Raw genomic sequence first — 27,260 nt, forward strand, 5'->3', positions numbered from 1 at the left:
TAACACTAATACATGTCTCACCATTCAAAACTAACACAAAAATACATGTCTCACCATTCAAAACTAATACTAATACATGTCTCACCATTCAAAACTAACACTAATACATGTCTCACCATTCAAAACTAACACTAATACATGTCTCACCATTCAAAACTAACACTATGTCTCACCATACAAGGAATACATGTCTCACCATTCAAAACTAACACTGAATACATGTCTCACCATTCAAAACTAACACTACTGAATACATGTCTCACCATTCAAAACTAACACTAATACATGTCTCACCATTCAAAACTAACACTAATACATGTCTCACCATTCAAAACTAACACTAATACATGTCTCACCATTCAAAACTAACACTAATACATGTCTCACCATTCAAAACTAACACTAATACATGTCTCACCATTCAAAACTAATAACAATACATCTCACCATTCAAAACTAACACTAATACTGAATACATGTCTCACCATTCAAAACTAACACTAATACATGTCTCACCATTCAAAACTAACACTAATACATGTACATGTCTCACCATTCAAAACTAACACTAATACATGTCTCACCATTCAAAACTAACACTGAATACATGTCTCACCATTCAAAACTAACACTAATACTGAATACATGTCTCACCATTCAAAACTAACACTAATACATGTACATGTCACCATTCAAAACTAACACTAATACATGTCTCACCATTCAAAACTAACACTAATACTGAATACATGTCTCACCATTCAAAACTAACACGTCTCACCATTCAAAACTAACACTAATACATGTCTCACCATTCAAAACTAACACTAATACTACATGTCTCACCATTCAAAACTAATAACAATACTGAATACATGTCTCACCATTCAAAACTAACACTAATACATGTCTCACCATTCAAAACTAACACTAATACATGTCTCACCATTCAAAACTAACACTAATACATGTCTCACCATTCAAAACTAACACTAATACATGTCTCACCATTCAAAACTAACAACAATACTGAATACATGTCTCACCATTCAAAACTAACACTAATACTGAATACATGTCTCACCATTCAAAACTAAACTGAATACATGTCTCACCATTCAAAACTAACACTAATACATGTCTCACCATTCAAAACTAACACAATACTGAATACATGTCTCACCATTCAAAACTAACACTAATACATGTCTCACCATTCAAAACTAACACTAATACATGTCTCACCATTCAAAACTAATAACAATACTGAATACATGTCTCACCATTCAAAACTAACACTAATACTGAATACATGTCTCACCATTCAAAACTAATAACAATACTGAATACATGTCTCACCATTCAAAACTAATAACAATACTGAATACATGTCTCACCATTCAAAACTAACACTAATACATGTCTCACCATTCAAAACTAATAACAATACTGAATACATGTCTCACCATTCAAAACTAATAACAATACTGAATACATGTCTCAATAAAACTAACAATGTCTCACCATTCAAAACTAACACTAATACTGAATACATGTCTCACCATTCAAAACTAACACTAATACATGTCTCACCATTCAAAACTAATACAATACTGAATACATGTCTCACCATTCAAAACTAACACTAATACATGTCTCACCATTCAAAACTAATAACACTGAATACATGTCTCACCATTCAAAACTAACAATACTGAATACATGTCTCACCATTCAAAACTAACACTAATACTAATACATGTCTCACCATTCAAAACTAACAATACTGAATACATGTCTCACCATTCAAAACAAACTAATACATGTCTCACCATTCAAAACTAATAACAATACTGAATACATGTCTCACCTTTTAAAACTAATAACAATACTGAATACATGTCTCACCATGTCAAAACTAATAAGAATACTGAATACATGTCTCACCATTCAAAACTAATCTACTGAATACTATGTCTCACTGTTTAAAACTAGAGTTTACCATGTCACAAACTAACTACTAATACTGTCTCACTGTATGATACTATGTGTGTGAGAGTTTACCCACACAACTCTACTGGGGGTTAGGTAGTTTTAGTTCTTGAAGCAGTGGTGTGGTCCCACTCCTTCCCTGTTGTTTTGTGTTGATTAGACAGCAACGTGAATGGCTGAGGAGAGGAGACAGGCTGTTCTAGAAGAGCTGAGGGTCAGATTGGAAGCCCACGCTCACAATGCTACATGTATTCTGGAGGCAGTGGCTTAGAGCGCTAGACAGGTAGGTTAGTTACCCAGACAGGTCTTCATATCTTCAGAAGACATGAATCCATCGAAGCAGAGACACTGGTACTCTCCTGGGATGTTGGTACACTGGCCTCCGTCACAGATGTCTGGACTGTCCTCACACTCATCAATGTCTGGAGGGAGACAGAATAACACATTCACTACAACACTCACCAATACAACAGACACACATATGTCTGTAAGGACAGACACACATATGTCTGTAAGGACAGAGAAGGACAGACACACATATGTCTGTAAGGACAGAGAAGGACAGACACACATATGTCTGTACGGACAGAGAAGGACAGACACACATATGTCTGTAAGGACAGAGAAGGACAGACACACATATGTCTTTAAGGACAGAGAAGGACAGACACACATATGTCTGTAAGGACAGAGAAGGACAGACACACATATGTCTGTAACGACAGAGAAGGACAGACACACATATGTCTGTTAAGGACAGAGAAGGACAGACACACATATGTCTGTAACACATATGTCTTTAAGGACAGAGAAGGACAGACACACATATATCTGTAAGGACAGAGAAGGACAGAGACACATATGTCTGTAAGGACAGACAGACACACATATGTCTTTAAGTCTGTAACACAGAGAAGGACAGACACACATATGTCTGTAAGGACAGAGAAGGACAGACACACATATGTCTGTAAGGACAGAGAAGGACAGACACACATATGTCTGTAAGGACAGAGAAGGACAGACACTCTGTAAGGACAGAGAAGGACAGACACACATATGTCTGTATGTCTGTAAGGACAGAGAAGGACAGACACACATATGTCTGTAAGGACAGAGAAGGACAGACACACATATGTCTGTAACAGGACAGACAGAGAAGGACAGACACACATATGTCTGTAAGGACAGAGAAGGACAGACACACATATGTCTGTAAGGACAGAGAAGGACAGACACACAGAGAAGGACAGACACAATATGTCTGTAAAGGGACAGAGAGAAGGACAGGACAGACACACACATATGTCTGTAAGGACAGAGAAGGACAGACACACATATGTCATATGTCTGTAAGGACAGAGAAGGACAGACACTAATATGTCTGTAAGGACAGAGAAGGACAGACACACATATGTCTGTAAGGACAGAAGACACAATAGTCTGTAAGGACAGAGAAGGACACACACACATATGTCTGTAAGGACAGAGAAGGACAGACACACATATGTCTGTAAGGACAGACACACATATGTCTGTAAGGACAGAGAAGGACAGACACACATATGTCTGTAAGGACAGAGAAGGACAGACACACATATGTCTGTAAGGACAGACACACATATGTCTGTAAGGACAGAGAAGGACAGACACTAATATGTCTGTAAGGACAGAGAAGGACAGACACACATATGTCTGTAAGGACAGAGAAGGACAGACACACATATGTCTGTAAGGACAGAGAAGGACAGACACACATATGTCTGTAAGGACAGAGAAGGACAGACACAATATGTCTGTAAGGACAGAGAAGGACAGACACACATATGTCTGTAAGGACAGAGAAGGACAGACACACATATGTCTGTAAGGACAGAGAAGGACAGACACACATATGTCTGTAAGGACAGAGAAGGACAGACACACATATGTCTGTAAGGACAGAGAAGGACAGACACACATATGTCTGTAAGGACAGAGAAGGACAGACACACATATGTCTGTAAGGACAGAGAAGGACAGACACACATATGTCTGTAAGGACAGAGAAGGACAGACACACATATGTCTGTAAGGACAGAGAAGGACAGACACACATATGTCTGTAAGGACAGAGAAGGACAGACACACATATGTCTGTAAGGACAGACTGTAGACAGTCAGTTGAACATAGACCAGTTCACATTCATACCAGCTGAGGAAACACATGTTGCATAGCTGCTCACCTGGCAACCAACAGTAAACAGGAGAAAACATGGAGAAATGGTAAGATTAGTCAACAATGTGCTTCTGTGTTTCAATTTATTCTACCATATTGTATGACTTGGGCTGTTGTATCTCTCCCTGGTAACAGAGCCAATGGGAGTCATGTGTTGAGAGGGATGAGACTGATATCAAAGGAAATGATTCCCAGTCCCCTCACAAGGCCCTGTCTGGAGGTAGGACGTCTATGTCTCTCTGTCTAGAAACACAGAGTATTTAAGTGTTATAGGGCTCTCCCTGGCTCCTGGTGAACAAATAGACAAACAGACTCAGGTTGGGTTGAAGTATAGGGGTGGAGGACAGAGAGACATAGACTGACAGAGAGAGAGACTGAGACACGAGAGAGAGAGACACAAGAGAGAGAGAGAGAGAGAGAGAGAGAGAGAGAGAGAGAGAGAGAGAGAGAGAGAGAGAGAGAGAGAGAGAGAGAGAGAGAGAGAGAGAGAGAGAGAGAGAGATCATCTAACAGTCCTACTGACCAGTGCAGGTCCTGAGGTCTGGCATCAGGGCGTATCCAGAGCGACAGCTGCACTCATAGCTCCCCTCTGAGTTGGTACAGAATGTCTCACAACCTCCATTCTGGATCGTACACTCATCAATGTCTGCATGCAGGAGGGAATGAACACACACATGTTACTACACACACATCATAAGAATGAAACATAACTTGAGACATGCTCATAACTCTTCATATCCTACACATCAAGCATTTCTGTCATTTAAGTCTGAAGGATTTGGTCGCCATGGCTACAGACACTGGTTCATATGACACAAAAACAAATAGTACTATATCAACACCCCTTTCCTGTTTGAAGGACGCAGACAAATCCCAATACTAGTTGAATAATAGAGAACTAACAGTGTAGTTGTTGGAACAGAGTTATCTTACCGACACAGGCCAGTCTGTCCTCCGTGGATTTATATCCAGTATCACAGGAACACTGGTAACGTCCAATCATATTCACACACTGACCGTTCCGACACAGCTTCTCACTCAGTTCACACTCATTAATATCTGTGGAACACACACACACACACACACACACACACACACACACACACACACACACACACACACACACACACACACACACACACACACACACACACACACACACACACACACACACACACACACACACACACACACACACACACACTAGGGTTTCATATTTTCCAGAGAATCTACACATTTTTCTTCCTGAGAAAATGTCAAGAAATTACCGGGCAACCCGGTATTCCTGTTCAAACCGGATGTGCTGTTTAAAATAATATAACCCCAGGGACATTCTGAAATCTTTTTGTATTTGTTGCAATTAAATCAACTCAGGTTCTCTCAGTCACCACACTATTTCATTGATGTGTCCTAGTTTTAAGGCAGCCGACACTCTTAATAAAAGGCTTTCAGGTTCTTCAGCTGTCCCTGGTTGAAAGGGTTCTACCTGAAACCAAAAGGGTTCTACCTGGAACCAAAAAAGGGTCTCACACTGATGACCTCATCACTCACCGAGACAGGCGGATCCGTCGGGGGCAATCTCGTGTCCGTCGGGACACAAACACTGGAAGCTGCCCTCGTTGTTCACACACTCACCACCGCGACACAGCAGAGGGTTCCGCTCACACTCATCAATGTCTGGGAGGAGAGAACACAGAGTGAGAGAGAGACAAACACACACACACACACACACACACACACACACACACACTCACACACACACACACATACACACACACACACTCACACACTCACACACATACACACACACGCTCACACACGCACACGCACACGCACACGCACACGCACACACACACATACACACACACACACACACACACACACACACACACACACACACACACACACACACACACACACACACACACACTGTGTGCACACACACACACTGTGTTACACACACTCACACACACACACTCACACACACACACACACACACACACACACACACACACACACACACACACACACACACACACACACACACACACTCACACACACACACACTCACACACACACACACACACTCACACACATACACACACACACACACACACACACACACATAGACAGAGAGAAAGAAAGAAAGAAAGAAAGACAAAGAGAGAGCGAGAGTCACATACGTCAGACTATTTATCCATATTTTCTCATCTGTAGTCATTACTACTTAGTGGGAATAATAAATATAATTTCACTCAGTCAGGAATGTGTTCAAAGCCAAGCCATGGCTATTACATTCATAAATAGAGAAATAAACCATTGAACATGAAACATTTTCACAGATGTCAGGACATTATGACCAGTAATTGCATATAAAACCGTCTGGATGCTGGAGTGTGTGTGTGTGTAAATCAAGCAGTAAAATACAATTATCCAGAGAAAAATGGTACTGTGGGTTGAGAGTATAGGGAGTGATCTGAGCGTGCTCTAAATGTATGGCTGGTATTCCCATAAAGGCTGTAACACGCACACAACACAGGCCTGGGGAGCGAATCACCCTCTCTTCCTACACACACACACACACACACACACACACACACACACACACACACACACACACACACACACACACACACACACACACACACACACACACACACACACACACACACACACACACACACACACACACACACGGTGCTTGAGTACTGGGTCTGTAACAGGATGTCAGCATGGCAGGACTCCCCTGCCCTGATCCACTTCATAGAGTGTTTTAAGGGCCTGTGGCAGAGTTACTATGGAGAAGGAGTTACTATGGAGATTGAATTACTATGGAGATGGAGTTACTATGGAGATGGAGTTACTATGGAGATGGAGTTTCCTTATGTGTTATTATGTTATTATAGACTGAATATGTTTTAATCTGTCATGTACTCCACAATACAGTACTGATAGAGGAAGAATCTAGTACTGGGATGGGACAGCTGTCCAGATGTGTTTAGATGTGTTCAGCTCTGTCCAAATGTGTTCAGATGTGTTCAGCTCTGTCCAGATGTGTTCAGCTCTGTCCAAATGTGTTCAGATGTGTTCAGCTCTGTCCAGATGTGTTCAGCTCTGTCCAGATGTGTTCAGCTCTGTCCAAATGTGTTCAGATGTGTTCAGCTCTGTCCAGATGTGTTCAGCTCTGTCCAGATGTGTTCAGCTCTGTCCAGATGTGTCCAGGTGTGTTCGGTTGTGTTCAGGTGTGTTCAGGTCTGTCCAGGTGTGTCCAGGTGTGTTAAGGTGTATCCAGGTGTGTTAAGGTGTATATCCGGGTGTGTTAAGGTGTGTGAAAGTGTGTGCAGGTGTGTCCAGGTGTATGCAGGTGTGTCCAGGTGTGTGCAGGTGTGTCCCGGTGTGTCCAGGTGTGTCCCGGTGTGTCCCGGTGTGTCCAGGTGTGTCCAGGTATGTCCCGGTGTGTCCAGGTGTGTCCAGGTGTGTCCAGGTATGTCCCGGTGTGTCCAGGTGTGTCCCGGTGTGTCCAGGTGTGTCCAGGTGTGTCCAGGTATGTCCCGGTGTGTCCAGGTGTGTCCAGGTGTGTGCAGGTGTGTGCAGGTGTGTTAAGGTGTATATCCGGGTGTGTTAAGGTGTGTGAAAGTGTGTGCAGGTGTGTCCAGGTGTGTCCAGGTGTGTCCAGGTGTCCAGGTGTGTCCAGGTGTGTCCAGGTGTGTCCAGGTATGTCCAGGTATGTCCCGGTGTGTCCAGGTGTGTCCAGGTGTGTCCAGGTATGTCCCGGTGTGTCCAGGTGTGTCCAGGTGTGTCCAGGTATGTCCCGGGTGGTGTCCAGGTGTGTCCAGGTGTGTCCAGGTATGTCCCGGTGTGTCCAGGTGTGTCCAGGTGTGTCCAGGTATGTCCCGGTGTGTCCAGGTGTGTCCAGGTGTGTCCAGGTATGTCCCGGTGTGTGTGTCCAGGTGTGTCCAGGTGTGTCCAGGTGTGTCCAGGTGTGTCCAGGTGTGTGTCCAGGTGTGTCCCTGTGTGTCCAGGTGTGTCCAGGTGTGTCCAGGTGTGTGTGTGCAGGTGTGTCCCTGTGTGTCCAGGTGTGTCCAGGTGTGTCCAGTGTGTCCAGGTGTGTCCAGGTGTGTCCAGGTGTGTCCAGGTGTGTCCAGGTGTGTCCAGGTATGTCCAGGTGTGTCCAGGTGTGTCCAGGTGTGTTAAGGTGTGTAGGTCCGGTGTGTGTGTATCCAGGTGTGTGTGTGTTAAAGGTGTGGTGTGCAGGTGTGTCCAGGTGTATCCAGGTGTGTGCAGGTGTGTCCAGGTGTGTGCAGGTGTGTCCCAGGTGTGTTAAGGTGTATCCAGGTGTGTCCAGGTGTGTTAAGGTGTATCCAGGTGTGTCCAGGTGTGTATGTGTCCAGGTGTGTTAAGGTGTATCAGGTGTGTCCAGGTGTGTTAAGGTGTCCAGGTGTGTCCAGGTGTGTCCAGGTGTGTGCAGGTGTGTTAAGGTGTATCCAGGTGTGTGCAGGTGTGTTAAGGTGTATCCAGGTGTGTCCAGGTGTGTGTATCCAGGTAAGGTGTATCCAGGTGTGTGCAGGTGTGTTAGGTGTATGCAGGTGTGTCCAGGTGTGTGCAGGTGTGTTAAGGTGTATCCAGGTGTGTCCAGGTATGTCCCAGGTGTGTCCAGGTGTGTCCAGGTGTGTGCAGGTGTGTTAAGGTGTATCCAGGTGTGTTAAGGTGTATCCAGGTGTGTGCAGGTGTGTTAAGGTGTATCCAGGTGTGTTAAGGTGTATCCAGGTGTGTGCAGGTGTTAAGGTGTATCCAGGTGTGTGCAGGTGTGTTAAGGTGTATCCAGGTGTGTGCAGGTGTGTGTAAGGTGTATCCAGGTGTGTGCAGGTGTGTTAAGGTGTATCCAGGTGTGTGCAGGTGTGTTAAGGTGTGGTATCCAGGTGTGTTGTGTTAAGGTGTATCCAGGTGTGTTAAGGTGTATCCAGGTGTGTTAAGGTGTATGCAGGTGTGTTAAGGTGTATCCAGGTGTGTTAAGGTGTATCCAGGTGTATCCAGGTGTGTTAAGGTGTATCCAGGTGTGTTAAGGTGTATCCAGGTGTGTGGTGTATCAGGTGTGTTAAGGTGTATCCAGGTGTGTGCAGGTGTGTTAAGGTGTATCCAGGTGTGTTAAGCAGGTGTGTTAAGGTGTATCCAGGTGTGTGCAGGTGTGTTAAGGTGTATCCAGGTGTGTTAAGGTGTATCCAGGTGTGTTAAGGTGTATCCAGGTGTGTTAAGGTGTATCCAGGTGTGTTAAGGTGTATCAGGTGTGTTAAGGTGTATCCAGGTGTGTTAAGGTGTATGCAGGTGTATCCAGGTGTGTTAAGGTGTATCCAGGTGTATCCAGGTGTGTTAAGGTGTATCCAGGTGTGTTAAGGTGTATCCAGGTGTGTTAAGGTGTATCCAGGTGTGTGCAGGTGTGTTAAGGTGTATCCAGGTGTGTTATCCAGGTGTATCCAGGTGTGTGGTGTATCCAGGTGTGTTAAGGTGTATCCAGGTGTGTTAAGGTGTATCCAGGTGTGTTAAGGTGTATCAGGTGTGTTAAGGTGTATCCAGGTGTGTTAAGGTGTATCCAGGTGTGTGGTGTATCAGGTGTGTTAATGGTGTATCCAGGTGTGTGCAGGTGTGTTAAGGTGTATCCAGGTGTGTTAAGGTGTATCCAGGTGTGTGCAGGTGTGTTAAGGTGTATCCAGGTGTGTGCAGGTGTGTTAAGGTGTATCCAGGTGTGTGCAGGTGTGTTAAGGTGTATCCAGTTAGGTGTATCCAGGTGTGTTAAGGTGTATCCAGGTGTGTTAAGGTGTATCCAGGTGTGTTAAGGTGTATCCAGGTGTGTGCAGGTGTGTTAAGGTGTATCCAGGTGTGTTAAGGTGTATGCAGGTGTATCCAGGTGTGTTAAGGTGTATCCAGGTGTGTTAAGGTGTATACAGGTGTGTTAAGGTGTATCCAGGTGTGTGCAGGTGTGTTAAGGTGTATCCAGGTGTGTTAAGGTGTATCCATGTGTGTGCAGGTGTGTTAAGGTGTATCCAGGTGTGTGCAGGTGTGTTAAGGTGTATCCAGGTGTGTGCAGGTGTGTTAAGGTGTATCCAGGTGTGTTAAGGTGTATCCAGGTGTGTGCAGGTGTGTTAAGGTGTATCCAGGTGTGTTAAGGTGTATGCAGGTGTGTGCAAGTGTGTCCAGGTGTGTGCAGGTGTGTCCAGGTGTGTGCAGGTGTGTCCAGGTGTGTTAAGGTGTGTGCAGGTGTGTCCAGGTATGTCCCGGTGTGTTCAGGTGTGTTTAGGTCCTCTACTCACCCATGCAGTTTTTCATCATCATGAAGCCGCTTTCGTAACCTTCAAAACATTCGCACTCGAAGTCCCCACCTGTGTTCACACACGTGCCCTGACCACACAGGTCTGGAGAGATACGGCATTCATCGATGTCTGAAAGGAGAAACACCCACATCACAGTTTCCAAAAACACATTAAGAGACATTGCATTGTGAGTAATGTAGTATTTCTGACGCGCTGTTTTGCCATATACTATCTTGTGTGTCTGAAAGTTTTAGACGGAGCTCTAGATGTATGCTCTGTATGAGCTGTAGACTGACCTGTACAGTTCCTCTCATCAGAGTCCAGAGCGAAGCCGTTGTCACAGCGACAACGGAAACTACCGATGGTGTTCCTACACTTCCCATTGGAGCACAAGCTGTGGATCATCTTACACTCGTTTATATCTAAGAAAGAGGGAGGTAAGGAGGGATGGAGAGATAGAGAGAGAGATAGAGAGAAAAATAGAGAGAGAGAAGGACTTATTATATATTTTACTTGCTTTGGCAATGTAAACATATGTTTCCCATAGCAATAAAGCCATTTGAATCGAATTGAGAGAGAGAGAGAGAGAGAGAGAGAGAGAGAGAGAGAGAGAGAGAGAGAGAGAGAGAGAGAGAGAGAGAGAGAGAGGTTACAGCAGGTTTTTGAGTTTGCTCACCTGTTATTTTGTTGTCATTTCCCCTAGATTTTGCTCGCCTGAAGTAGAGTATATTGTGATAAATTGCAGGCCACACTACTTGCCTAGAGAGGTTTCAGCAATACTTTTTTGCGGCTGTCTATTTACCACAACAGACAGATGCTGGCACTAAGACCACACTCAGTCAGCTGTATAAGGAAATAAGCAAACAGGAAACCACTCACCCAGAGGTGGCGCTCCTAGTGGCCGGAGACTTTAATGCAGAGAAACTGAAATCACTTCTACCAAATTTCCATCAACATGTTAAATGTGCAACCAGAGGGAAAACAATTCCAGATCACCTGTACTCCACACACAGAGACACGTACAAAGCTCTCCCTCGCCCTCCAATTGGTAAATCCGACCACAACTCTATCCTCCTGATTCCTGCTTACAAGCAAAAATTAAAGCAGGAAGCACCAGTGAATCGGTCTATAAAAAAGTGGTCAGATGAAGCAGATGCTAAATTACAGGACTGTTTTTCTCAGACTGGAACATGTTCCGGGATTCTTCCGATGGCATTGAGGAGCACGCCACATCAGTCACTGGCTTTATCAATAAGTGCATCGAGGACGTCGTCCCCAGTGACTGTACGTACATACCCCAACCAGAAGCCATGGATTACAGGCAACCTTCGCACTGAGCTAAATGGTAGAGCTGCCGCTTTCAAGGTGCGGGACTCTAACCCGGAAGCTTACAAGAATGCCCTGCGACGAACCATCAAATAGGCAAAGCGTCAATACAGGGCTAAGATTGAATCATACTACACCGGCTCCGATGCTCGTCTTATGTGGCAGGGCCTGCAAACTAATACCGACTACAAAGGGAAGCACAGCTGCGAGCTGCCCAGTGACACGAGCCTACCAGACGAGCTAAATCACGTCTATGCTTGCTTCAAGGCAAGCAACACCGAGGCATGCATGAGAGCATCAGCTGTTCCGGACGACTGTGTGATCACGCTCTCCGTAGCCGATGTGAGCAAAACCTTTAAACAGGTCAACATACACAAGGCTGCGGAGCCAGATGGATTACAAGGACGTGTGCTCTGGGCATGTGCTGACCAATTGGCAGGTGTCTTCACTGACATTTTCAACATGTCCCTGACTGAGTCTGTAATACCAACATGTTCAAGCAGACCACCATAGTTCCTGTGCCCAAGATCACAAAGGCAACCTGCCTAAATGACTACAGACGCGTAGCACTCACGTCCGTAGCCACAAAGTGCTTTGAAAGGTTGGTAATGGCTCACATCAACACAATTATCCCAGAAACCCTAGACCCACTCCAATTTGCATACCGCCCAAACAGATCCACAGATGATGCAATCTCTATTGCACTCCACACTGCCATTTCCCATCTGGACAAAAGGAACACCTATGTGAGAATGCTATTCATTGACTACAGCTCAGCGTTCAACACTATGGTACCCTCAAAGCTCATCACTAAGCTAAGAGTCCTGGGACTAAACACCTCGCTCTGCAACTGGATCCTGGACTTCCTGACGGGCCGCCCCCAGGTGGTGAGGGAAGGTAGCAACACATCTGCCACACTGATCCTCAACACTGGAGCTCTCCATGGGTGCGTGCTCAGTCCCCTCCTGTACTCCCTGTTCACCCATGACTATATGGCAAGGCACGACTCCAACACCATCATTAAGTTTGCAGATGACACAAAAGTGGTAGGCCTGATCACCAACAACGACGAGACAGCCTATAGTGAGGAGGTCAGAGACCTGGCCGGGTGGTGCCAGAATAACAACCTATCCCTCAACGTAACCAATACTAAGGAGATTATTGTGGACTACAGGAAAAGGAGGGCCGAGCACACCCCCGTTCTCATCGACGGGACTCTAGTGGAGCAGGTTGAGAGCTTCAAGTTCCTTGGTGTCCACATCAACAACAAACTAGAATGGTCCAAACAGACCAAGACAGTCGTGAAGAGGGCATAACAAAGCCTATTCCCCCTCAGGAAACTAAAAAGTTTTGGCATGGGTCCTGAGATCCTCAAAAAGTTCTACAGCTGCAACATCGAGAGCATGACTGGTTGCATCACTGCCTGGTACGGCAATTGCTCGGCCTCTGACCGCAAGGGTAGTGCGTACAGCCCAGTACATCACTGGTGCTAAACTGCCTGCCATCCAGGACCTCTACCCCAAGCGGTGTCAGAGGAAGGCCCTAAAAATAGTCAAAGACCCCAGCTACCCCAGTCATAGACTGTTCTCTCTACTCAACAGTTTATACGCCCAAGCCATAAGACTCCTGAACGGGTAATCAAATGGCTACCCGTACTATTTGCATTGTATGCCCCCTTGAGGAAGGACCTGAAGGAATATAGAAGGTAGGGGAAGGGACTAGGTTTGAAATGGAACGTATCCGGCCAACCTTTGAGGAAGGACCTGAAGGAATATAGAAGGTAGGGGAAGGGACTAGGTTTGAAATGGAACGTATCCGGCCAACCTTTGAGGAAGGACCTGAAGGAATATAGAAGGTAGGGGAAGGGACTAGGTTTGAAATGGAACATATCCGGCCAACCTTTGAGGAAGGACCTGAAGGAATATAGAAGGTAGGGGAAGGGACTAGGTTTGAAATGGAATGTATCCGGCCAACCTTTGAGGAAGGGCCGTCCATTCATGAAGTCTCCTCTGTTTGCGAAGCCGGGTCCCCTGGGACAGAGCTGGCTGTACTCCTGAGAGCCTTTCTCCGGACACTCGTCACATTCCGGGCCCCAGGCCACACCCACCGAGCAGCAGCACGCGTCCACACGGTGACGACCCGGGATAGGGGCTCCACAACGCTCATCCTCGTGGCTCAGATAACACTGCTCTGTACGCAGGTCTGCAGGGGGGAAACATACGATAACACCGTAAAGGATCATCAGTTTAACAAAATGTAGTACATCTGGAAATGAAAGGCAATGACCCCATTTTGAATCGTATAATTCTTGTGGAGTACACAACAGTGTAATGGACTACAGTACCCATTAGCGTAGTGCTTGTGGACTACAGTACCCACCTATACATGTTCGTCCGGTGGCGTCGACGGTCATCCCAGAGGGACACTGGCAGATGAAGGAACCCACGGTGTTCACACACTTCCCATTGATACACACCCCCGGAAACACCTCACACTCATTAACATCTACAGGTGGAGAGAGAACACACAACCTAACAACATCACAACACTAGAAACACAACAGACACACATACTAGAGCCTGTTATCAACAACAGAATAATACAAGGTTAAGTGAACTAACAGAACTATGTATTGTCCATGAGAACTATGATAAAATCATTGCGTTGGGTGATTTTAATATTCATGTTGACAAAGAGACTGACTCCAAGGCCATTGCATTTATGAATGTTTTGAGCTCTATATACTTTATCCAATAAGACAATTAGAAAGACCAGGTAAAAAATCTAGGGGTTATTTTAGATTCTGAACTCAATTTTGAAGAATCACATACTGGGAATGTGACCAAAATAGCTTTAAACCACCTGAGGAACATTGCCAAGATGCCGTCGTTTCTACAGAGACTCATCCATGCTTTTATTACAAGCAGGCTTGACTACTGTAATGCTCTCCTTTCTGGTCTACCCAAGAAAGCCATTGGTCAACTGCAAAACATACAGAATGCTGCAGCACGGGTACTGACCAAGACCAGACGGAGAACACATTACACCGGTTTTAAGGTCTCTGCACTGGCTGCCTGTGAGTAATATAATTCATTTTAAGATTCTTCTATTGGTTTATAAATCAATCCACGATTGTGCACCCCAATACATGTCAGACATGCTTTTAAGTTATGTACCCAGTAAGTCCCTCCGGTCCTCTGGCACTGGCCTTTTAACTATCCCAAAGCCAAAGACCAAGAGGCATGGAGAGGCAGCATTTAGTTATTATCCCCCAGATTCTGGATTAGCCTGCCAGAGAACCTGAGGGGGGCCGAAACTGTAGACATCTTTTGAAAACACACATTTTTAGCTTTGCCATTCCTTAGGGTGCTTTTTAGTTTTTATTGTTATTCTTTAGTTTTTGTTTGTTGAGTAGTAAATATTTCCATTTTTGTTTTGTTTGTTTTGTCTTGTGAAGAACATTGTGTTGCATTTCATGTCTGAAATGTGCTGTGTAAATAAAGCGTCATTTGATACATGCTAACGCAAACAATCAATGCAGAAAACTGTATTATAACCCATTTTTGAAATCCAACACTGGATTTGAGGGAACATGTGTATTTGCTCAGTGAAAGATGTGTCTTGTCGGAGTCCTTCTCCAGGTGGCATTACCTTCACAGATGGTCCCTCTGCCTCTAGCATAACCCTTAGTGCAGAAATGATCTGAAAGAGGAGGAGGAAGAGAGAACAAGACATATTCAAATACCTCCACATTATGTGAGACCCTGACCTAAAGGCTTTCATGTGTAATAGATCTGGTCATGACCTGACCGGGAAAAACTCCTGGCCCCAGTTATAGGATCATTCACACTTGGTACAGAGGCCTAGCTAATAATTCTACCTAGCTACAGTACAGGTTCTAATTCTCACCTAGTTACAGTACAGGTTATAATTCTACCTAGCTACACTACAGGTTCTAATTATCACCTAGCTACAGTACAGGTTCTAATTCTCACCTAGCTACAGTACAGGTTCTAATTCTCACCTAGTTACAGTACAGGTTCTAATTCTCACCTAGTTACAGTACAGGTTCTAATTCTCACCTAGCTACAGTACAGGTTCTAATTCTCACCTAGCTACAGTACAGGTTCTAATTCTCACCTAGTTACAGTACAGGTTATAATTCTACCTAGCTACACTACAGGTTCTAATTCTCACCTAGCTACAGTACAGGTTCTAATTCTCACCTAGCTACAGTACAGGTTATAATTCTCACCTAGTTACAGTACAGGTTATAATTCTACCTAGCTACACTACAGGTTGTATTTCTACCTAGCTACAGTACAGGTTCTAATTCTCACCTAGCTACAGTACAGGTTCTAATTCTCACCTAGCTACAGTACAGGTTCTAATTCTCACCTAGCTACAGTACAGGTTCTAATTCTCACCTAGCTACAGTACAGGTTCTAATTCTCACCTAGCTACAGTACAGGTTCTAATTCTCACCTAGCTACAGTACAGGTTCTAATTCTCACCTAGCTACAGTACAGGTTGTAATTCTCACCTAGCTACAGTACAGGTTCTAATTCTCACCTAGCTACAGTACAGGTTCTAATTCTCACCTAGCTACAGTACAGGTTCTAATTCTCACCTAGCTACGGTGCAGATTCTAACACTCACCTTGCTACAGTACAGGTTCTAACCCTCACCTAGCTACAGTACAGGTTCTAATTCTCACCTAGCTACAGTACAGGTTCTAATTCTCACCTAGCTACAGTACAGGTTCTAACCCTCACATAGCTACAGTACAGGTTCTAATTCTCACCTAGCTACAGTACAGGTTATAATACTCACCTAGTTACAGTACAGGTTCTAACCCTCACCTAGCTACAGTAGTACAGGTTATAATTCTCACCTAGCTACAGTGCAGATTCTAACCCTCACCTTGCTACAGTACAGGTTCTAACCCTCACCTAGCTACAGTACAGGTTCTAACCCTCAACTAGCTACAGTACAGGTTCTAATTCTCACCTAGTTACAGTACAGGTTCTAATTCTCACCTAGCTACTGTACAAATTCTAACCCTCACATAGCTACAGTACAGGTTATAATTCTCACCTAGCTACAGTACAGGTTCTAATTCTCACCTAGCTACAGTACAGGTTCTAATTCTCACCTAGCTACAGTACAGGTTCCAACCCTCACCTAGCTACAGTACAGGTTCTAATTCTCACCTAGTTACAGTAAAGGTTCTAATTCTCACCTAGCTACAGTACAGGGTCTAACCCTCACCTAGCTACAGTACAGGTTCTAATTCTCACCTAGTTACAGTACAGGTTCTAATTCTCACCTAGCTACAGTACAGGTTCTAACCCTCACCTAGCTACAATACAGGTTCTAACCCTCACATAGCTACAGTGCAGGTTCTAATTCTCACCTAGCTACAGTACAGGTTCTAACCCTCACCTAGCTACAGTACAGGTTCTAACCCTCACCTAGCTACAGTACAGGTTCTAATTCTCACCTAGCTACAGTACATGTTCTAATTCTCACCTGGTTCACACTAGGCACATGTTCCTCCCCAGGCCTCTCCCCAGAGAAGGGCTATAGGTTAAATAGGTTCTATAAGTTCTAGAAGTTCCATATGGTTCTATATGGTTCTGTAGGTTCCCACTAACCTGGTTCACAATTGGCACAGGGACTTCCCCAGGCCTCTCCCCAGAGAAGGTCTACAGGTTAAATAGGTTCTAGATGTTCCATATGGTTCTATATAGTTCTGTAGGTTCCCACTAACCTGGTTCACACTTGGCACAGGGACTTCCCCAGGCCTCTCCCCAGAGAAGGGCTACAGGTTAAATAGGTTCTATAAGTTCTAGATGTTCCATATGGTTCTATATAGTTCTGTAGGTTCCCACTAACCTGGTTCACACTTGGCACAGGGACTTCCCCAGGCCTCTCCCCAGAGAAGGGCTACAGGTTAAATAGGTTCTATAAGTTCTAGATGTTCCATATGGTTCTATATAGTTCTGTAGGTTCCCACTAACCTGGTTCACACTTGGCACCGGGACTTCCCAGGCCTCTCCCCAGAGAAGGGCTACAGGTTAAATAGGTTCTATAAGTTCTAGATGTTCCATATGGTTCTATATAGTTCTGTAGGTTCCCACTAACCTGGTTCACACTTGGCACAGGGACTTCCCCAGGCCTCTCCCAGTGTGGAGCAGCAGTGTGATTTCAGAGTGGCTCCGTTGATGTTGATCTCACAGCGTCCGTTAATCACCTTCAGCCAACATGTGCCTTTACTGGTCTCTACAGGGACAGGGAGAGGGAGGGCAGAGGACTGTACTAATAAACATCATAACATTTCATAGCTGACATTTTAGCCCCTCAGATAGTAGTCCCCTAATCCTCTGGTCAAAAGTAACATCCTCTCACGTACCTATACACTGTGTTCCAGAGGCGTCCAGCGTGCTGCCTGCTGAGCAGAGACACACGTAGGACCCCGGGCTGTTCTTACAGTCCCCGTTCACACACGGCTTCGACTCACACTCATCAATGTCTGCAGGAGACAACACATATTCATCAATATCGACAAGAAACACACACACATCTATATGAATTAGAGGAGAAAGTAATCCACAAATCAATATCTACAGGAAAATGTGTTACCACGTCTTTCTTTCTACTCCTGACAAGCTTCTAACACGTCTTCTGTGTGACAGACTGACAGCAGGGCTGAGGGTCAACTCCATTTCAATTCCAGACAATTATGGAAGTACCTTGAAATTCCAATTCCAATTCTCTGAACTTTAAATGTGATTAAACCCAACCCTGACAGACAGACGGACAGACAGTAACTCGTCTGGGCCAGTGTATCTCACCTTCACAGACATCCGTCTCAGCGTGGAACAGGAAGCCGGTGGGACAGTTGCAGGTGAAACTACCTGGAGTGTTCCTGCACAGGCCGTTGTCACACAGTAACCTGTTCACTGCACACTCATCTATGTCTGAGAGGAGACAGATACACAGGCGGAGGTAATACCACAGAATGATATCTTAGAACTCATTTAATACGATCTCTAGGGTTATTCATCTACAGTATGTCTCGACAGACAGACAGACAGACAGACAGACAGACAGACAGACAGACAGACAGACAGACAGACAGACAGACAGACAGACAGACAGACAGACAGACAGACAGACAGACAGACAGACAGACAGACAGACAGACAGACAGACAGACAGACAGACAGACAGACAGACAGACAGACAGACAGACAGACAGACAGACAGACAGACAGACAGACAGACAGACAGACAGACAGACAGACAGACAGACAGACAGACAGACAGACAGACAGACAGACAGACAGACAGGGATAGCAACATTAGGATAACCCAGTCATTTTAATGATACATCATGGGACTTACCAACGCAGTGTTTTCCAGTGGTGTCCACCTCAAAGCCCATGTTACAGTTACACTTATAGGTCCTCAGCATGTTCTCACACACACCGTTCTGACAGATGTCTGGGTCCAGAGCACACTCATTGATATCTGGGAGAGATACACACACAAACACACAGGCACACAGGGTTAATATCTGGGAGAGATACACACACAAACACACAGGCACACAAGGTTAATATATCTGGGAGAGATACACACACAAACACACAGGCACACAAGGTTAATATCTGGGAGAGATACACACACAAACACACAGGCACACAGGGTTAATATCTGGGAGAGATACACACACAAACACACAGGCACACAAGGTTAATATCTGGGAGAGATACACACACAAACACACAGGCACACAGGGTTAATATCTGGGAGAGATACACACACAAACACACAGGCACACAAGGTTAATATCTGGGAGAGATACACACACAAACACACAGGCACACAGGGTTAATATCTGGGAGAGATACACACACAAACACACAGGCACACAGGGTTAATATCTGGGAGAGATACACACACAAACACACAGGCACACAGGGTTAATATCTGGGAGAGATACACACACAAACACACAGGCACACAAGGTTAATATCTGGGAGAGATACACACACAAACACACAGGCACACAAGGTTAATATCTGGGAGAGATACACACACAAACACACAGGCACACAGGGTTAATATCTGGGAGAGATACACACACAAACACACAGGCACACAGGGTTAATATCTGGGAGAGATACACACACAAACACACAGGCACACAAGGTTAATATCTGGGAGAGATACACACACAAACACACAGGCACACAGGGTTAATATCTGGGAGAGATACACACACAAACACACAGGCACACAGGGTTAATATCTGGGAGAGATACACACACAAACACACAGGCACACAGGGTTAATATCTGGGAGAGATATACACACAGGCACACAGGCACACAGGGTTAATATCTGGGAGAGATACACACACAGGCACACAAGGTTAATATCTGGGAGAGATACACACACAGGCACACAGGGTTAATATCTGGGAGAGATACACACACAGGCACACAGGGTTAATATCTGGGAGAGATATACACACAGGCACACAGGCACACAGGGTTAATATCTGGGAGAGATACACACACAGGCACACAAGGTTCCTTCTGTTTTTGATCGTTACCTCTGCCATCGCTGGTGGTTCCGGGGCCGTTACTACACAGGGCCAGGAACTCAGCTGCAAAACACACACACACACACACACACACACACACACACACACACACACACACACACACACACACACACACACACACACACACACACACACACACACACACACACACACACACACACACACACACACACACACACACACACACACACACACAGGGGTTAGTGAAACTACTAAACGAAATAACAGCGTTTTGTGAAAACATCACATTTGCCAACATCCAGAGATCTCAGAGCAAGTCATTTCATACCATGTTATTATCCATTTCAAAGTGCTTTCTCATTTGGTCTGGATATATATGAAATGAACCCTTAATGTGGTGGAACTTTGGCGTCTTTTTGATACAGTCTTTAACAGGAAGAGCTAATGAGAAATGACTGGTTGTAGTGTTATTATGTGTGGCGAGGTGGAGGGGTGGAGGGGGATGGCAGTATGGAGGAGTGGGAGTGGAGGAGTGGAGGGGGTGGCAGGGTGGAGGAGTGGGGATGAGGTGTGGAGGAGTGGGGGTGGAGGAGTGGAGGGGTGTGGCAGGGTGGAGGGAGTGGGGTAGAGGGGTGGAGGAGGTTGCAGGGTGGAGGAGTGGGGGTGGAGGAGTGGAGGGGGTGGCAGGGTGGGGGGTGGAGGAATGGACGTGGAGGAGTGGGGGGAGAGGGGTGGAGGGGGTGGCAGGGTGGAGGAGTGGGGGAGAGGGGTGGAGGGGGTGGCAGAGTGGAGGAGTGGGGGTGGAGGAGTGGAGGGGGTGGCAGGGTGGGGGTGGAGGAATGGAGGTGGAGGAGTGGGGGTGGAGGGAGTGGAAGTGGAGGAGTGGAGGTGGAGGAGTGGGGGTGGAGGAGTGGAGGTGGAGGAGTGGGGGTGGAGGAGTGGAGGTGGAGGAGTAGGGGTGGAGGAGTGGAGGTGGAGGAGTGGGGGTGGAGGAGTGGGGGTGGGGGTGGAGGTGTGGGGGTGGAGGAGTGGAGGTGGAGGAGTGGGGGTGGAGGTGGAGGAGTGGGGGTGGAGGAGTGGAGGTGGAGGAGTGGAGGTGGAGGAGGGAGTGGGGGTGGAGGAGTGGAGGTGGAGGAGTGGGGGTGGAGGAGTGGAGGTGGAGGAGTGGGGGTGAAGGTGGAGGAGTGGAGGTGGAGGGGGTGGGAGGGAGGTGGAGTGGAGGTGGAGGAGTGGGGGTGGAGGAGTGGAGGTGGAGGAGTGGGGGTGGAGGAATGGAGGTGGAGGAGTGGGGGTGGAGGAGTGGAGGTGGAGGAGTGGGGGTGAAGGTGGAGGAGTGGAGGTGGAGGGGGGTGGAGGAGTGGAGGTGGAGGAGTGGGGGTGGAGGAGTGGAGGAGTGGAGGTGGAGGAGTGGAGGAGTGGAGGTGGTGTTGGAGTCAGACAGTCAGACAGTCAGAGATTACAGGCCACAGCAGATGAAGACAACATCTCCTGTTTCTGTGGATTGAATCAGATGAAGAGTTGGATGGTTTATAGTCACCAACCATAGAACATCAGTGCATGGTAACGCTGTTACTTTGTCAGAACAGCCGTGAATATCAATCTCTGTAATCATGACTCAGACAGAGTGAATATCAATCTCTGTAATCATGACTCAGACAGAGGGAATGTCAATCTCTGTAATCATGACTCAGACAGAGGGAATGTCAATCTCTGTAATCATGACTCAGACAGAGTGAATGTCAATCTCTGTAATCATGACTCAGACAGAGGGAATGTCAATCTCTGTAATCATGACTCAGACAGAGGAATGTCAATCTCTGTAATCATGACTCAGACAGAGGGAATGTCAATCTCTGTAATCATGACTCAGACAGAGGGAATGTCAATCTCTGTAATCATGACTCAGACAGAGGGAATGTCAATCTCTGTAATCATGACTCAGACAGAGGGAATGTCAATCTCTGTAATCATGACTCAGACAGAGGGAATGTCAATCTCTGTAATCATGACTCAGACAGAGGGAATGTCAATCTCTGTAATCATGACTCAGACAGAGTGAATGTCAATCTCTGTAATCATGACTCAGACAGAGGGAATGTCAATCTCTGTAATCATGACTCAGACAGAGGGAATGTCAATCTCTGTAATCATGACTCAGACAGAGGGAATGTCAATCTCTGTAATCATGACTCAGACAGAGGGAATGTCAATCTCTGTAATCATGACTCAGACAGAGGGAATGTCAATCTCTGTAATCATGACTCAGACAGAGTGAATATCAATCTCTGTAATCATGACTCAGACAGAGGGAATGTCAATCTCTGTAATCATGACTCAGACAGAGTGAATGTCAATCTCTGTAATCATGACTCAGACAGAGTGAATGTCAATCTCTGTAATCATGACTCAGACAGAGTGAATGTCAAACTGCAGACTCCATCTTGATGCCTCAAGAGTGTGTGTCCCTCATATCGCTCTGTCTGTTGGACATCAGCTGGTCTGTGGTATTACTAACGTTAGCTGGGATGCCAAAACACATCATCCACTTCACTCAGGACAACAGCATAAGTGGTGGCTATGTAGACCCAGTTTTGTGTGTGTGTGCATGTGTATGTGTGTGTGTGTGTGTGTGTGTGTGTGTGTGTGTGTGTGTGTGTGTGTGTGTGTGTGTGTGTGTGTGTGTGTGTGTGTGTGTGTGTGTGTGTGTGTGTGTGTGTGTGTGTGTGTGCACGCGTGTGCGTGTGTGTGTACCTGAGTTTTGGGGTGGGCATGGTTGGCAGGACTCTCCAAAGGCGTACTCAACACTGGCACAGCAGCATTCTGACTTGGTCACGGCTCCGAAGAATGGCTTCACACACTGTCCCCGCTTGTATCCTCCAAAACAAGTGCTGCGCATATGTGTGTCTGGAATCAGGATACAGAGAAAACTATCAATCTCTTCTTCCCTCCCTCCCTCTCTCCCTCCGTCCCTCCCTCCCTCCCCCTCCTCTCCCCCTCCCTCGCTCCCCCTAGCTCCCTCCCTCTCTCCCCCCCCTCGCTCCCTCCCTCCCTCCCCTCCCCCTCCCTCCTCCATCCCTCCCCTCCCTCGCTCCCTCGCTCCCTCCCTCCCCTCCCTCCCTCCCCCTCGCTCCCTCCCTCCCTTCCCTCGCTCCCTCCCTCCCTCCCCTCCCCCCCCTCCCTCCCCCTCGCTCGCTCCCTCCCCTCGCTCCCCCTAGCTCCCTCCCTCTCTCCCCCTCGCTCCCTCCCTCCCCTCCCTCCCCCTCCCTCCCTCCCTCCTCCCTCCGTCCCTTCTCCCCTCCCTCGCTCCCTCCCTCCCCTCCCTCCTCCCTCCCTCCTCCCCCTCGCTCCCTCCCTCCCTCCCTCCCTCCCCCTCCCCCCCCCCCTCGCTCCCCTCCCTCCCTCCCTCCGTCCCTCCCCTCCCTCCCTCCTCCCTCGCTCTCCCCTCCCTCCCCCCTCCCTCCTCCTCCCTCGCTCCCCTCCTAGCTCCCTCCCTCCTCTCCCCCTCCCCCCCCTCCAGTGAAACAAACAGGGTCCCTCCCCTCCTGATCCCCTCCCTCCCCTCCTGCTCCGTCCCTCCCCTCCCTCCTCCCTCGCTCCCTCCCCAGGAATCCCCTCCCTCCTCCCTCCCTCCCCCTCGCTCCCTCCCTCCCTCCCCTCCTGCCCCTCCCCAGGAATCCCAAACTCCCTCCCTCCCTCCGTCCCTCCCCTCCCTCCCTCCTCCCTCCTCCCTCCCCTCCCTCCTCCCCCACTCACATTGCTCCCAAACTCCCTCCCTTCCCACTCGCTCCCTCCCTCCCTCGCTCCCTCGTTCAGACAAACAACAGTGAAACAAACAGGGTTGTGTATGGAAGGGATTGCAGTATTCCCCTGATCTGATATCATCCAGAAGGAATGCAGTCGACCCAAACTGTACACTTCCTGCCTGCCCACTCACATTGTGAAACCAGGAATATGGTCCCAAACTGTACACTTCCTGCCTGCCCACTCACATTGTGAAACCAGGAATATGGTCCCAAACCAATACTATGACCACACACTCTTAGAAAAAAAGGATTCCAAAAGGGAATTTGTGATTGATTAAACCAAATCAATCAATCAATAATAGATTGATCATAGATCAGATTCTAGATTCTAGAGAGGAGACACTCACCGACACAGACGCGGCCATCCAGACCCACGGCCAGACCAGCCATACACTCACACCTGAAGGACCCCTCCGTATTCACACAGTGGCCGTTCATACAGATCCCTGGAGTCTCACACTCATCAATGTCTGGGAGAGAGACAGAGGAGACAGGAGGAGAACAGGGGAGACAGGAGGAGAACAGGGGAGACAGGAGGAGAACAGGGGAGACAGGAGGAGAACAGGGGAGACAGGAGGAGAACAGAGGAGACAGGAGGAGAACAGGGGAGACAGGAGGAGAACAGGGGAGACAGGAGGAGAACAGGGGAGACAGGAGGAGAACAGGGGAGACAGGAGGAGAACAGGGGAGACAGGAGGAGAACAGAGGAGACAGGAGGGGAGAACAGAGGAGACAGGAGGAGAACAGGGGAGACATGAGGGGAAAACAGAGGAGACAGGAGGGGAGAACAGGGGAGACAGGAGGAGAACAGAGGAGACAGGAGGGGAGAACAAGAGGAGACAGGAGGAGAACAGGGGAGACAGGAGGAGAACAGAGGAGACAGGAGGAGAACAGAGGAGACAGGAGGGGAGAACAGGGGAGACAGGAGGAGAACAGGGGAGACAGGAGGAGAACAGGGGAGACAGGAGGAGAACAGAGGAGACAGGAGGGGAGAACAGGGGAGACAGGAGGGGAGAACAGATGAGACAGGAGGAGAACAGAGGAGACAGGAGGAGAACAGGGGAGACAGGAGGAGAACAGGGGAGACAGGAGGAGAACAGGGGAGACAGGAGGGGAGAACAGAGGAGACAGGAGGAGAACAGGGGAGACAGGAGGAGAACAGGGGAGACAGGAGGGGAGAACAGAGGAGACAGGAGGGGAGAACAGAGGAGACAGGAGGGGAACAGTGGATTTAACAGGTGACATCAATAAGGGATCATAGCTTTCACCTGGATTCACCTGGTCAGTCTATGTCGTGGAAAGAGCAGGTGTTCTTAATGTTTTGTACACTCAGTGTATATTTTCTTTTGAGCATACTTATTCCAGAAGCAGGCCTAACAAAGGTCTGGGAAACCAGCTCAATATCAACTGTCAAGTTATACCCACAAAATATCCTTCTGAATGTCCATGTAACTTCTCTTCTTTAGACTCAATCTGGTCAAAGGAGTCAAGGTTGTTTATTTACTATAATTATTTCACTTCAAACAACTTCAATTCCCACAGATGAACTGGACTTGACATTATTGAACTGGACTTGACATTAATGAACTGGACTTGACATTATTGAACTGGACTTGACATTATTGAACTGGACTTGACATTATTGAACTGGACTTGACATTATTGAACTGGACTTGACATTAATGAACTGGACTTGACATTATTGAACTGTACTTGACATTATTGAACTGGACTTGACATTATTGAACTGGACTTGACATTATTGAACTGGACTTGACATTATTGAACTGGACTTGACATTATTGAACTGAACTTGACATTATTGAACTGTACTTGACATTATTGAACTGAACTTGACATTATTGAACTGTACTTGACATTATTGAACTGAACTTGACATTATTGAACTGGACTTGACATTATTGAACTGTACTTGACATTATTGAACTGTACTTGACATTATTGAACTGAACTTGACATTATTGAACTGGACTTGACATTATTGAACTGGACTTGACATTATTGAACTGTACTTGACATTATTGAACTGACTTGCAGTTTCCTAACCACTTTCTAGGGGCCACTTATTTCATGATTCAGCTATAATGTCTGTACAGTATAAGTTCACTCTTTATCTTCCTGGAAGATCATATAACCCAACAGGAGAAAAATCTTTCTCCTGCTCCAGTCACATAGGCCCATAATGTCAACCCCCGTAGTGTATTCTAACAACGACCCTAATGACGTGGAAACATGATGTGGCTGGTTGCTTTGTGTTATGTCTGGAGCCACTGGAGGACAGAAACATGGGCTGTGTCCCAAATAACACCCTGTATCCTAAATAGTACCCTATGTTTGGCCAGGGTACATACTGTAGATCTCTGGTTGAAGTAATACAGTATATTGGAATTAGCGGGCCATTTGGGAACCAACCTTGGTTTCCTCAGAGGCAGAGAAAGAGCACAGAGACCTCAACAGACTGTGCAGACTGTTAAACCTCTCTAGACTGCTAACCTCTCTAGACTGTGTAGACTGTTAAACCTCTCTAGACTGTGTAGACTGTTAAAACTTTCTAGACTGTGTAGACTGTTAAACCTCTCTAGACTGCTAACCTCTCTAGACTGTGTAGACTGTTAAACCTCTCTAGACTGTGTAGACTGTTAAACCTCTCTAGACTGCTAACCTCTCTAGACTGTGTAGACTGTTAAACCTCTCTAGACTGTGTAGACTGTTAAACCTCTCTTGACTGCTAACCTCTCTAGACTGTGTAGACTGTTAAACCTCTCTAGACTGTGTAGACTGTTAAACCTCTCTAGACTGTTAAACCTCTCTAGACTGTGTAGACTGTTAAACCTCTCTAGACTGCTAACCTCTCTAGACTGTGTAGACTGTTAAACCTCTCTAGACTGTGTAGACTGTTAAACCTCTCTTGACTGTGTAGACTGTTAACCTCTCTAGACTGTTAATCTCTCTAGACTGTGTAGACTGTTAACCTCTCCAGACTGTTAACCTCTCTA

General features: G+C 46.5%; 1 protein-coding gene across 1 annotated transcript in view; it reads right to left on the minus strand.

The window, feature by feature from the left end:
- The window catches only part of fbn1 (fibrillin 1), a 191,314-nt gene that overhangs the window by 103,795 nt on the left and 60,259 nt on the right, over nucleotides 1-27,260 (minus strand). The window contains 16 exon segments of the mRNA XM_046345486.1: nucleotides 2,289-2,414; nucleotides 4,734-4,856; nucleotides 5,144-5,269; nucleotides 5,762-5,887; nucleotides 10,516-10,644; nucleotides 10,812-10,937; nucleotides 13,816-14,043; nucleotides 14,221-14,346; nucleotides 15,493-15,543; nucleotides 17,989-18,126; nucleotides 18,257-18,376; nucleotides 18,699-18,824; nucleotides 19,252-19,377; nucleotides 20,468-20,521; nucleotides 23,192-23,344; nucleotides 24,591-24,713. Of these exon segments, the coding sequence (XP_046201442.1) occupies nucleotides 2,289-2,414; nucleotides 4,734-4,856; nucleotides 5,144-5,269; nucleotides 5,762-5,887; nucleotides 10,516-10,644; nucleotides 10,812-10,937; nucleotides 13,816-14,043; nucleotides 14,221-14,346; nucleotides 15,493-15,543; nucleotides 17,989-18,126; nucleotides 18,257-18,376; nucleotides 18,699-18,824; nucleotides 19,252-19,377; nucleotides 20,468-20,521; nucleotides 23,192-23,344; nucleotides 24,591-24,713 (2,001 nt within the window).

Source organism: Oncorhynchus gorbuscha, linkage group LG04 (genome assembly GCF_021184085.1).
Source record: "Oncorhynchus gorbuscha isolate QuinsamMale2020 ecotype Even-year linkage group LG04, OgorEven_v1.0, whole genome shotgun sequence".
NCBI classification, from domain to species: Eukaryota; Metazoa; Chordata; class Actinopteri; order Salmoniformes; family Salmonidae; genus Oncorhynchus; species Oncorhynchus gorbuscha.